At 49.0% G+C, this 13,680-nt stretch overlaps 1 protein-coding gene across 1 annotated transcript in view; it reads left to right on the top strand.

Annotated features, from left to right (window-relative positions):
• Positions 1-13,680, top strand: part of KCNN2 (potassium calcium-activated channel subfamily N member 2) — a 330,773-nt gene that overhangs the window by 284,380 nt on the left and 32,713 nt on the right. The window contains exon 7 of the mRNA XM_054694516.1: positions 12,440-12,581. Coding sequence (XP_054550491.1) covers positions 12,440-12,581 — 142 coding nt within the window. The remainder of the gene's footprint in view (positions 1-12,439; positions 12,582-13,680) is intronic.

Raw genomic sequence — 13,680 nt, 5'->3', positions numbered from 1 at the left:
ACACAACAGATTGCAACATATCACAACACAAAACAACGTACACTGGACATGGGCGAAGTAATTTATCTCACCATCTGGCTTCAAGACAAAAATACAGGTCTGTTAAGGTCAAGCTGTCCTGCCGTTATGCTCAGGAGCATACTTCTAACATTGGCATTTCCTTAGTGGTTCCGTAGATAGGATTCGAATGCCTTGTAATTGATCATGCAAACATTTTTTTGGCTTCTTCCTGGCATTTATAGAGTCCATGGGGTTGCTGAGGCAGCAGCCCCTGGGTGCTCAGTGACACGTGGGAGAGAAAACTAAGTAAATGAAGTTGGGAGGAGCACACAGGCGGGGATGTGCCGATGGGTTGGGGAAGTAGGAATTCCTCTCAGATGGGAGGGCGCTGAAGATGGAGAAATGTGGTGGGAACAATAAGGGGTGCCCGTCTCGCCACTCCTGATGGGAAGAAATGTCCAGAAAAATGGGCTGGGACTCAAATGTAAATGGCTTGGGATAGAATGCTGAGGGGGTGGGACTTTCCTTTGCAAGCAGTGGGGAGCCACCCAAGGTATGAGGTAAAGCAACAGAGTTAGGTTTATGTTTTAGAAAGACCCAGGAGAACTGGGGAGGTTGGTGCAGAGTGAGCCTGGAGACTGGTCACATGTCTGTGGCAACTAAACCTCTACTGACTCCCCCCTAGAATAAGGGTCACTCGTGCACCTGGCAGTGAGTGCGTGTCTGAGCGCCTGCATGTGTGGTCATGGTGCTCACTGGCCCTGCGCAGAGCCTGAACAGACCTAGTGCACCCTCTTAAGCCCCTCTGTGAGGGCCAGGAGGGCCCATTGCAGGTGCAGTGAGACATGTAGAGGGGGCACCTGACCCACAGTTACAAACAACAGGGGCAGAAGGAGCCAGGCCACAAGGGAGCTGGGAGTATAAGAAGGACAGTGTGTGCAGAAACTAGGAGGGTAAGAGCAACATGTACCCCAGGAGTGGCAGGCACTACAGTTGGAGCTTAGACTGCATGTCAGAGACGAGGAAGACTCCAGACTGGAAAGGCTTGCAGATTCTGGGCCAAGATAAGTGAAGCGGGTAGGGAACTGGAAGGTGGGTGCTCAGAGTGCTGTGGCTCCTGCTGTTAGGGATGAGCCATAGATAAAGGCCACCCCGGCTTGGCTGCCTTGGGTTTGCATGGTGTCTGGTGGCACCCTTAGCAGAGGAAGGAGGAGAAGAGGGAAGACCCCTGTGGGCTGCATTAATGGCACTGATTGGAGACAGAGACCATCGGTACATCTGGGGGCTTTCTGACGGAGCCTCCCTAGATCCCCGTGTGCACCCCAACTGTTGTGCTAAATACTATACTTCCTGTCTCCCAGTCGAGTCAGGAGGTGAGGACGCAGCTGCAGAGAGCCCATCGCTGCTCTTAGTCAACCCCAGAATATGCCCATTTTCTTTCTCCGTGTCAGATTCTGTTTCCTCAGCCTCTGTGGTGAGGCTGGCAGGTGCCCGGGGTGGTCATTCTCAGAAAGCTAAGCTCAGATGGCCCCTGAGTTGTTATGATGGAGATCACAAATCTTTAAGTCCTGGAGATGTAGCGTCTATATACTGCAGCCATCTGGTGCATCCGTGTAGCTAGGTCTGTCTATATCGAGGTAGGTAAATGGGTTTGTGGCATTGAAAGATACCCTGGAAAATCCAATGACATCTGCCAAGTGCTTTCAGGAGCAGCACCCCTTAGATTAATATTGCGTGTGTGATATAATGAGAATGAAACAACTTCCGAAAATATAATAAAAATACCTACAACACAGCCTCGCACCACTCACTAAGAAGAACACGCGGCAGTCCTTACTGAGCGCCCTGTTTAATTTTAGAAGTCAACACTCTGATAAAGTGTTCAGCTCCCCTTCCATCCGTGAGAGACTTTATGAAAATGTTATTTTTAAGTAAAATTTACGAGTCAAGAAACAAATGTGTTTATTAAATCCAATGGAGCATTTTGACCCCAATCCCTCCCCAATGGGGAATATAAAAATAAAATTTATTATTAAAAAAAAAAATCCAATGGAGCAAAAGAAAGTCGTCGTGGGTTGCATCCCTCTGCACGCGCCTTCCAAGCTGTCTCTCTGCGCTCAGCAATTGTGGAAATAAAATACTCACAGCGCGGGGATATGCGCTTTGAAATAAGTTCAAGAGACCTCAGACGATGCCAGGTAATAAAAGATCATCTATGCGCCCCTGCTCCTGACTTTTCCTGTAATTTGCTATCAACATACACATCAGTGAGCTTATTATAAGTAGAATTCTTTTGTACGTGCGTGCATCGAGGCCCAGCTTCTGCGGTTCTTTTTGGAGAAGCTGCCGAGAGCAGGGTGTGGATCCTGAGCAGGGAGAGAGCGTGCTCATGTTCAAGCTGCTGGACTTGGAAAACAGTAAATCCAAAAGGCACCTGCCTGCAGTAATCTCACTGCGTTCCTCCCACCCCCTTGGGAACTGGCAGTGTCCCCCCAGTGTGGGTGGATCACGGAAAGTGACTCAAGTGGGTATACTGGGAAGATTAGGGGTGCTCTGCCTGCCTGCGGGGAGCGCTGAAGCTCATCCTTCACTACCCCTCTTGCCTCCCGCCTCGGCTTCTGGAACAGCCTTCCCGTGAACCGGGGCAGGGGGCTCTGGCATGTCGGAATGAATCCATGTACTGAAATTCATCAGAATTCTGTTTATTTCTTTAAAATAGGCCACTTTCATCTCCTAAAAAGGAATGGCAAAATCAGCAACCATGCAGGCCTGCTTGTGGGTTGTCATGTCAAATGTATGTGCAGCTGAAGGTCCTGGGAGACGGGGCATGGATGAGCCTCCTCAATTCCGTTTGATCCTGGCGAGAAGTTAGGCTTGGTGGCGACAGTGCGCTTGACACCTGAGCTGAGTCAGCCTGGGCGCCCGGGGCTGGAGGGCGTGCGTCTCTTCTGCCGCCGCCCAACCTTGTCTCTGACCCTTGCTACCCGATGTCGTCTCCACTCACCTCTTGTGGCTATTTCAGTTTACTTTGGCATCGATTAAAGTGCAAGAAAATTAACAACTCTGTCCCTCCTTTGTGCCGGCCGCACTCTGCGCGCTTGAGAGGCGCGGCCTGTGGCCCTGCGTGGACAGCACCGGGCTGAGCGTGGCCGCCGTTCTGCAGAGAGCTCCCGGCCCACGCTGCTCCTGCTTCCTGCGCTCATGTGTGTGTTGTCAGGACACAGTGTCCCTGGAAGTTGCCTTGAGGCCCGTGTGGAGCACACACAAAGACGTGATCCCCTGGGGCACCCCTGGGACTCCCGGGCTGTGCGCCCAGTTATCCATAACCTGCCGGTTAAAGTAGAAGCGAACCCCAATATGGATCTGACTGACATGCACCCGCAGAGCTAGCCCGTCAGCATGTCACTGCTTGGATGGAGGACGCTGCTGTCAGATCCGGCACAGGCGTTGCCAGGTCTGAGTGTGTTCTGAGCCTGATGTATTCAGTGTGGTCATGGAAGGGCCTCGTGTTTCTGGGTGTGGCCGTCTTGCGTTGGGCAGGACAGCTGAACAGGAATGCCTCCCTGCCCTCCAGACCCCGCCTCACTTCTTCACGCCCCCACTTTGAAACCTGGAAGTGTTTTTAATGATCTTCGAGAACCCTTAACTAGTAAAACTCGTTCATTTATCTTTTTCTGGAGTAGCTGGAGCCTTCAGTAGGAGCCAGTGGAAGCGAGGGGACCTCTTCGGGCATGAAGCTGGACCATGAGGCTGTTGTTAAATTTTTTTTTAAAGATTTATTTATGCATACAAGGACTGGGGTACAGGCCAGACACGCAGGAGGGTGAGAGGATTCACCAGAGACAGAGTGGGGAACAGAACAGGCAGACTAATGAAATACACTGCTGAGGGGAGCAGCGAGCGAGTCGGGAGAGGTCTTCCTCACCACGTGGGTAGCTCCCTGGCCAGGGATCGAACTCCTGCTGTGTCTTAACGCTGTGTGCCAGGAGGGAGGCCCCAGGTGGTGTTTAATTTTTTAATTTTTTAAAGTTAGCCAGAGACTGGCTAGAATCAAACCTTTGGAGTTTTCATGGTTTTTGTTGTGATTGTTTTCCCCACCGTCTACTCACATTTTTTCAAATTTTTATTAGAGGAATTTTTACTCTTTGCTCACTTTCATCCCTGGCAGCCTCTCCTTCCTCTTGCCCCATTCTCTTGCCGTCACCTCTCTGCTCTTTGGTTTTCTGCTTGTATGAAAATGCGTTGTTTCTGGGTGTCACAGAGCACGGTGTTTCAGCGGCAGGCTGTGGGTAGCCGGGCACCGGGGTGGGGGTGGCTGCCTCCGAGCGGCCCTACTCCCCGTTGCATCCCTCCTGCATGACCTGGCTGTGGCTCCCCTCGTCCGGCACACTCAGGCCCCACAGTCTGTACTTCAGCTGCCTGTGCTGAGCCAAGCCAGGGGCAATTAGTTAGCACTCCCAGCCGAATGTTTAGAATGAAAGAGGGAAAATTTCGGGGGTAAACCTTGAAATTGCCCTTCTCGGGAAATGTGCGATCCTTCTCCCCAGCCCTGCTGGAGTCGCCTTCAGCTCCTCATGCCTGGGTGTTCTCTCCGCTCCCCCTGGGTTTGGGGGCTCGGTTCTCTGACTCTGCTGCTCCTCTCTCGCCCAGGGATTGAAGGACGACATTGGGGAATGCCTGGCTTCCCTGGAAGCCTCGTCTGGAGCTGGGCAGGGCTGGCGGCTAGGCCTGTCTCTGTGGGCTCTAGGTCGGAGTCTTCCTTGGCTGCATGTAGAGAATTAACAATTCAGAATCCATTCTTGATCGTCGCCTGGGGATGATGCGGCCCCTTTGCGTGATTGATGTGGGTGATGGCGGTGCATTCTTCACTGGACAGGAAGGCCCAAAGGGAAGCCCTGTGGGAAATTTCCCTGGAATGCAGGACTGAGGGCAGACCCAGCCGGCTACCTCCCCTGCACCCCGAGGGCGCAAAGCCCCCTGCAGGTGGGAGGAGGTGCCCAGGGGAGAGAAGATGCCTGTGTAGAAAGGCAGTCTGTTCTCCTGTAGACTGCTCGTGGCCAGCAGCACCCCCGGCCCCCACCTTCTCATTCTTGCAAGCGGATGAACCCCCACCCCTGGAGGCTCCAGCTCTGCCAGGACAGCTGGGGGCTGACCTCGGCCCCTCTCCTGTCCTCGTCCTGTTCTCTGCCATCATAGGGGCCCTGCACACTATGCTCAGTGGCACCACAGCGCGGGACAGAGGGAAGAAAACCCAAAGGCCGCGAAGTTGCCTCTTCACCTGTGAGCAAGCGCAGGAAGCTGCAGTCCCCAGAGTAGAGGCCTTCCCTTGCGTCTGCCTTCACACCCACGGAGAAGCATTTGCTCAGTGTGGGGCCAGAGATTGGTCTTGATACAGGGATGGAGTGGCCCCTCGTCTCAGTGCTGCCCCCCACCCCGGGAAGTAGGTGGTAGGGACCCCATGTTCAAGGAGAGGGAGCTCAGGCGCAAGGCTCAGTCCCGGGGCACTCGGAGCTAGGAGGGGGCGCTGCCTCACAGCAAGGGAGCCAGACCCGACCCTCAGAGCCGCCAGTGCTGGTTTGATTCCAACATGTCCTAGTTAGAAAAATCCACGGGGACCTTTTTTTTTTTTTTCCCTTTCAGATTCAGGAGGTGAGGTCTGGTTTTTCATGGCGGGACCTCAGGGGGGTGAACTGTGTAGGTCTGCTGCCACCTCAGAACCACATTAGCGGGACGCTCGATCTGAAGAAGAATTCAGACACATCCCCCCCACGCCCCACACTCAGCCACGCCACACCAACTGCACACACACAGCCACATACTCACAGACCACACACAGGCTGCACAACACCCCGCACATAGACACACACACACACACACACACACACACACACCTATCAGGAGACACCCCCAAGCTGCTTGGGAGTGACTTGGGCTTGTTTGTTTCAGCATGACCCCTGTCTCCCCTCCAGCGACAGCACCTGCTTTGGGGTACCCTGAAGGGGGGCTGTCACCACGGCCTTCCAACCAAGTCCCTGGCAACCTTGACTCTGAAAGGTGAGGGTCCAAGTCCGCAGAGCAGCCCTGGCATAAACTGGTGTGGCACTGCCACCTAGTGACGGCCGCCCGCTGCTCGTTAGTCCTCCCAGAAGGGAAGTGAGTCCCCGGCTGCCATCAGCCTGTGGAAAATGCCGTGCAGCCTGCCAGCGCCCCGGCCTGCAAGTGTAGACTCTGTCCGCTGTCAGCACAGGCGGGCGCGTGGCAGACAGGCGCTGTAGGCAGTGTTGTGACAAAGTGACCTTTTGCTAAGAGAACCTTTGGACCTGAGGGAGTCAGCGTGGCTCCTTCACGTGCCCCGGCCCTCCCCACCCCCAGTCCCCTCAGGCTGCAGGAGCCCTCAGTGCCTGCAGGGGCCTAGCCTGGAGCTGCAGGGACTGAGGTGGTGGTCCCGGGAGCTTAAATGGAGTGCTGGGGGGGATCTACTCAAGGGTTGGGGTGGCGTGAGGACAGGGTCAGAAATGTTTGTCCTAGTGAAAATCTTACAGGACTTGAAAGACCTTCTCGAGGGGCACAGCAGGGGCCAGTGAGTGTGATCTGTCCCAAATGCGAGGGCTTCTAGTTTTGCTGCTCTCCAGATTGGTTGATATGAGGCCAGCTCCAGATTTTCTGGGGGCCACGAGGAGTCCCAAGTGCCTTGAGGCCCCTGGATGCAGGGTCTCAGCTGCAGTGGTCCTGCCCAGGGGGCATTTGAAGGGTTATTTGGCTGGTCACTGGGGGCTCAGGGATGGTTGTCCTGAAATCTGTGCTGCGTGGGAACCTTCAGACCCAACAAAGAACTGTTCTGCCTCCCACCTGACCTTGGCTGCTCTGCTAGACATTCTGTGTCTGTTTGTAATTTTCTTTTTTTTTTTTTAAAGATTTATTTATTTATGCAAGCACTGGGTACAGTCAGAAGCATGGGAGGGTGAGAGGATTCACCAGAGCCAGAGCGGGAAACAGAACAGGCAGACTGACGAAGTACACTGCTGAGGGGAGCAGCGGGTGCAGCAGGAGAGGTCTGCGCGCCATGTGGGACCCTCACCAGTGGCCAGGGATCCAACCGGTCCGGCGGAGGCTGTGGGCAGCTTCACAGCCCAGTGTTCAACTGCTGCACCACCAGGGAAGGCCCTGTTTGTAATTTCATAGTGTGGACCTAAGTCCATTTTAACTCTAAACTAGATATGTTTGGTCATTTGTAACAGACATTTAATCTTCATTGTTATTTGAATTTTTTCGTTCGATATCAGCATGATGTCAGCGTCAGGTGTGTCATCGTTCATGTTCGTCACTGAAAGGCCGGTGCTGCCCTTCACCCCCGCTGGCCCCGTACCCCAGTTTGCCCTCCCAGCCTCCCCCGCCCCTTCCTTTCTGGTAACCACTCATTTGGTTTCTAGTCAAAAAGTTAATTTTTGTTTCATTTAGTGCTTTCATTTTCTTTCTTTATGCCTCACATCTGAGTGAAATCATAAGATGTCTGTCTCTCTCCATCTGACCAACTTCACGAAGGTTAATACCCTCCAGGTCTGTCCGTGTGGTTGCAGGTGGCAGGATTTAAATAAGTCTGTTTAGTGTGTAAATGGAAGGAAAATTTCTTTTCTCTGCAGTTTGATCCAAAGTTTTTCCCATGTCACAAACTTTCAGCAGCTATGGCAGTGCCCAGTGGCATCAGAACTGCCAGAGCAACACTTGATCTGCTCCAACTGCATTCGCTGCTGCACATTCAGGGGCGCGTGTCTGCTATGCTGCCTTGCTCGAGCATTTAGACATTGACACACTTGACTTGTCGTAAGTTACTTCTGTTTTCCCTTTCCACGTCAGTCAGGACATTACATTTTATAATAACTTATTTATTAAGGGTATTTTATAAATAAGATGGATGGAAGGACAGACAGACAGAAAAGCAGGTAGACTGATAGATCATTGGAAAAACAGACAGATAAGGCCTCCCTGGTGGCACAAGGGATTAAGCACCGCACTATGAAGCAATCTGCAGCCTCTGCAGCACAAATTCGATCCTCAGCCAGCCAGGGAGCAATCCACATGGCACAGCAGACCTCTCCTGTAGCACCCGCTGCTCCCCTCAGCAGTGTATTTCATCAGTCTGCCTGTTCTGTTCCCTGCTCTGTCTCTGGTGGATCCTCTCGCCCCCTACATCTCTGGCCTTTACCCCAGCTCTTGTATGTATAAATAAATAAATCTTTAAAAAAAAATAGACAGATAAGATAGACAGACACAGAGGCAGGCAGGCAGGTAGGTAGGTTGGTTGGTTGGGTGATTCAAAGAGCACCCCAGGTCTCCTGGAAGTGACAGCTACAGCCTCGTGGAGCTCTTGGTTCAGGGACGTCTTTTCTGATGGCTGGAAACACCCTGGGCTCTCTGTCCCTCATCGTGCCTTGTTTCCCTGGGCTTCTTAGCTTGCCTAGAGCCGGTATGTGTCGCTGAGCCCCTTTATCAGAGCCTCTGAATGCAGCACAGCTCTCTGGTTTATCCTTGCAGGACTCTTTAGACTATGTTAATGTGATACTGTCCGTGTTCTTACTGTTTTATTTTTTTTTTTCAGTTGTACCATTTTTTGAATTGTGGTAACCTGGTTTCTAACACTGTATGTAATTTAGGGGTACAAGTTCATACCTCTTCAGGTGCATGTTGCTACACCACACCCCCCACCAAGGCACCCACAGTGTCCATCACACTTCCTCCTTCCTACCCCTCCGGGCGCCTCAGTTCTGTGGTAGGACCTGTAGGGTTTGTTTTGATCGCACTCTGTCTGTTCCTTTGTTTCTTGATATTCCATATATGCATGAAATCATCTGCTATTTGTCTTTCTATAGTTTTTAAACATAGTTATCAAATAATTGCTTTGGTTTGAGAGCTAAGACTTAACTTAGTGACAGGCACGTCATTTCTGAACTCAATTTAACATGGACAAAAACGCCTAAATGAGTAGTCATTCAACAAACACTCTGTCATCTTTTCAGGGAAACATAATGTAATTCTTCAAGTCAGAAAACCCACATTTTTGGGTTCTCCGCCTCTTTTCCTTTTGTGTCTTTGAGCTTTATTTTTAAAGGAAGCTTATGCTCTTAGACACAACATCGCTGCTTGTGGCTCTCCCCACCATGGAAGCTGTGTTGGCGGAATGAGATCCTCACCAGCCAAGGTTAACACAGGAAAAAAAAAGCAAAGGTTTTATAGAACCCACCACCCCCACCCATATACACGCTCTCGCACGATAGGGTTTGGAGAAGGGGTGGGGTTAGGAGGTGGGGGAGAGAGATGTTCAGCTGTTTAACTTTTCCAAATGAACTAAAGAGAAGGAAAAATTCCAAATAAGTAGGGTTCACAGGCCAAATAAACTCAAAGTATGACTAAAACCTCATTGTGGTATGTTAGAGTGAATAAAGGATCGTATAATTTATGGAAATGGAAACTGACTCTTGGCGGAAGCCCCATGAAGGAACTTCGCAGGTAGCCTGGCACCGCTGCCTCTGACCCTGTGTCTCCATTCTCAGGGGCACTCATGTGACCTCCTCTTTGGCAGCCTCAAGTTCCTAAGGCTGTGTTTGTGTCGCTATAACTCCTAGCGTCTCCCTTGCGTCTGTCTCTTTTCTTTCTTAGGTTACAAATTTTTATTTTTTTTATTTTTTCAACAGCCTTGTTTATTTTTTCATATAGGATTTCTCCCCTCAGGTGGGGGTCCCCACAACTTTATTTTTTAATTATTATTTTTTTAATTTTATGTATTTTTTTACATCATTTTTCATTTTTGCACAATGTATGCATTTTCATCTTGGTTATAGTCCCCATGCAATTCCCACCCCCCTCCTTATTTTAACCCTTATCCTTCCCCCTCTACCCCTCCCCCAGTGTGTCTCTGATTTATAGTTGCTTGTTGGTTTTGATTTTTTCTTTATTATAGTTATTCTTTTTCCTGGTCCCTTATTTAGGTTTTCTAGATTCCTGCTATGAGTGAGACCATCCGGTATTTTTCTTTTTCTTTCTGGCTTATTTCGCTGAGCATGATCCCTTCCAGCGCCATCCATGTTGCTGCAAATTGCATGTGTTTATCTTTTTTGAATGCTGAGTAATATTCCATGGTGTATACGTACCACATCTTCTTGATCCAGTCCCACAACTTTAAAGCACCCACAGTCCTCCACCACCTTCCGACACCCTCCACCACGTACTGTCCTGTCTACCCCAACTCCCCATCCCCACTTCTCTCTCCCTCCCTCCCTCCTGTCTCAGATCTAAGCTGGCTGCTTTCAAGGGTCAGTCTTACAGCTTGTCTGATCCTTTGTTTGCTTTCTCTCGATTCCACATAAAAGTGAAACCCTCCAGTATTCTCTTTCTCCTTTAGCTCATTTTGCTTAGAATAATCCCTTCCAGTTCCACCTAGGTAGTGTTTTTATTTTTTTATTTGCTTTTATACTTTAGAGGTAACATTGAGTTATGATACTGTGTATTATTTAGGAGAATAGATTTACACTTCCTCAGAAGTAGATCAGCTTACCACACCCACCACCAAAGCATCCTTCTACTTTTCTAGAGGCTGTTGGACCCCCTTTGTCCCTACTCCCACCCTCCCCCTCTAGCAGCCTCAGTTGTACTATCATAGTTCTAGGGTTTCTTTTCATGTAGTTTTGTCAGTTGATTTGTATTGTTTCTCTATATTTTCTCTATATAAGTCAAATTGTCCAGTATTTCTCTTTCTCCTGATTTATTTCACTTTGTATAATCCTCTCCAGTCCCATGCATGTTGATGCAAATGACAAAAGTTCTTCCATTTTTTATAGCTGAATAGTATTCCGTCATGTATATGTGCCCTAGCTTCTGAAGCAGCTGCTCTACCAACTTAGGTTGGGCCTGTAACTTGGCTACTATAAATAGTGCTGCAGTGAACTAGGAGTGCACATATCCCTTCAAATTAATGTTTTGCATTATTTTAATAAAAGGTGGAATTGCTGGATCACATGGTATTTCCATTTTCAGTCATTTGAGGAACCACCATATTGTTTTCCATTGGCACTGGACCAGTCAACATTCCCACCGACCGTGTACAAGGGTTTCTTTTTCTTCACACTTTTGCCAACATTTGTTATTTCTGTTTGTTTTTTTTGTTATTGTTTGTTTGTTTATGGGCCATTCTCATAGGAGAGAGGTGGTATCTCTGTTCATGATTTTAATTGGATTTTCCGTGAAGATAAATGATGGTGAACATTTTTCACATGCCCATTGGGCATCTGTATGTCTTATTTAGAAAAACCTCTGTTCAGCTCTTTTGTCCCTTTTATAATGGGGTTCTTCATTTTCTTTTTGTTGAGTTGTAGGAGTTCTTTGTAGATTTTGGATACGAGCCCCTTGTCATGATGTGTAGAATATTTTCTCCCGTTTGGTAGGATGTGTTTTATTTTAGTGATCGTTTCTTTCATTGTGCAGAGCCTTTTTAGTTGAACATAGTCCCATGTGTTTGTTTGCGTTTATTTTCTTTACCCAAAGACATGACTGAAGTCAATCTTACATAGTGTTTTGCCTATATTTTATCCTATATATTTTATGGTCCTTAGTCTTACATCCCAGTCTTCAATCCATCTTCAGTTAATTTTTGTGTATGGCATGAGGGAGTAATGTAATTTTGTTTTTCCACTGTGACTGCCTAAGTTTCCCAATTTTTGAAGATTTGTTAACAATAATTTTCTTTTTTCCATTGTATACTCTTAACTCCTTTGTGGTACATTATGTCCATATAAACGTTGGCTTATTTCCAGGCTATCAATTCTATTTATTGGTCTATGTGTCTGTTTTTATTCCAGTGCCATACTGTTTTGATGACTATAGGCTTGTAGTAGCATTTGAAGTACAATTCCTCTGGGTGGGTAGTTACATAAAATCCTGGGGTGGAAGTCTCCACTGGGTCCTGAGGGAGCCTGGGGCAGGAGAAAAGTAGGCAGGAAAGGACCCCCACTTTAATTAATTTTGAAGGATGACAAGGATTTGGGCCCTACAGGAAATAAATATGGCAAAAGACAGTCTAGCTGAAGAAAAGGCACAGCTCCTGGGAAGGTGTGGACTGAGACTAGGTTTCATCCTTTCCATTGGACACATGTTGGGAGAACTCAGGGCGGGACAGAGCATTGTCAAAGACAAATGGGCATCCACCCATTCACGCCGGCGAGAATAGCAGTTTTGGTATTGGCCGTCTCTCTGATTATTTTTAAAGTTGAGCAACTTCCCTTCAGTTTTCTGGGTCTGACCTCAGTTTTATTTGTAATCACAAGATTTGCAAGCCTCCAACTGGAGCAGTTGGAGAAGCTACAAAGTGAATTCCTTGCACGGAGGAAACCTGCCCGGGGACCCACCTGCACGTTGATGGTAAAGCCCTGGCTTCTTTGCTGTTTTCCAGGTACCACGATCAACAGGACGTCACTAGCAACTTCCTGGGAGCGATGTGGTTGATATCAATAACCTTTCTCTCCATTGGCTACGGTGACATGGTACCTAACACCTACTGCGGGAAAGGAGTTTGTTTGCTTACTGGAATCATGGTAAGTGGATTTTGATTTTCTCTTTATTTACACTTAAGATGGCACTTAAGCTGTTGGGGCTTCGTGTAGAAGTCCTTATAAGACATCTGGACTCTCAACAGCAGGAAATCAGTGTCAGTAAATTGGTTCTATGTTGGGAGAGAACATCGACGGTTTTAATTCTTGGCTCGAAGCTCTGTTCACACAGGGTGCTCCAGTGCTATTTGTGGGCGATGCGCTGACGTGGTGAACAGATCTGAGCTGAGTGCTTCAGCTGCAGCTCTTTTAAGTTCTAAGTTTAAGTTTAATTTCCTGCTGTGAATTTGAGTGAATTTCTCCTCTCTGGTATAACGTGGATCGTCAGACAGTCGTCAGGTGTTTCAAAGGGTTAAACAAATACCGTGATACTGCATCTAGTATATTAGATTGTATTAATTATTTTTTAAAATATTTGCTGGGTCCAGTTAGCTGCCAGGCGCTATCCTAGGTCCTGGAAGTTCAGCAAAATAAGACAGAAACGCTCCCTGTTCTGCCTTCGTGGCGCTTATGAGGAAAGATCTATATTTAAAATAAGTAATAAACGATTATTGAGGACCTTCGTGACAAGTGTATTAGGAAGCGAAGCTTCTGATCTGATCTGTGGACTGAGGGAGAGGAATAGGATCTTAGGCAGAGAAACTGATGCCAGCAAACTTGGTTTTGGAGCTGAGGTGGGGAGTGCTGGCGCACCCAGAGGAAAGGAAGAGCATCCAGGAGAAGGAAAGAGCTCCCTGGAAGGGAGTGCAGCCAGGAGGAGCTTAAAACCCAGGCACAAGGGCCCTGGCCCAGGAGTGTGCCAGGCAAAGTGAGAAAGGGCGAGGAGGGAGGCCAGTCTCCTGGAGTAGGTGAGACAGGCGCGCTGCCTCTGGCCACCCAGCAGGCTCAGACACACTGGCTGAGCCCGGGCTGGTGCGCACCACTGTCCAGAGGAAGACCCGGGAGGCCTCCAGGATAACATGGTGTGGAGCCCCGGGCAGTGTCCTATTGACGCGCCATGTTCAAGGCCCTGCCCTATTCATTGCTCACCCCTTGATCATTCAGGGACAGCAGAGCGTGCTTTGGGGCTGGCTGGGTTTCTGCC

The sequence above is a fragment of the Talpa occidentalis genome, unplaced genomic scaffold, assembly GCF_014898055.3.
Source record: "Talpa occidentalis isolate TD23 unplaced genomic scaffold, MPIMG_talOcc4v2.1 talOcc4.13, whole genome shotgun sequence".
Taxonomy (NCBI): Eukaryota; Metazoa; Chordata; class Mammalia; order Eulipotyphla; family Talpidae; genus Talpa; species Talpa occidentalis.
Note: the sequence above shows the minus strand (reverse complement) of the source record. Positions and strands in the feature narration are given on the sequence as shown.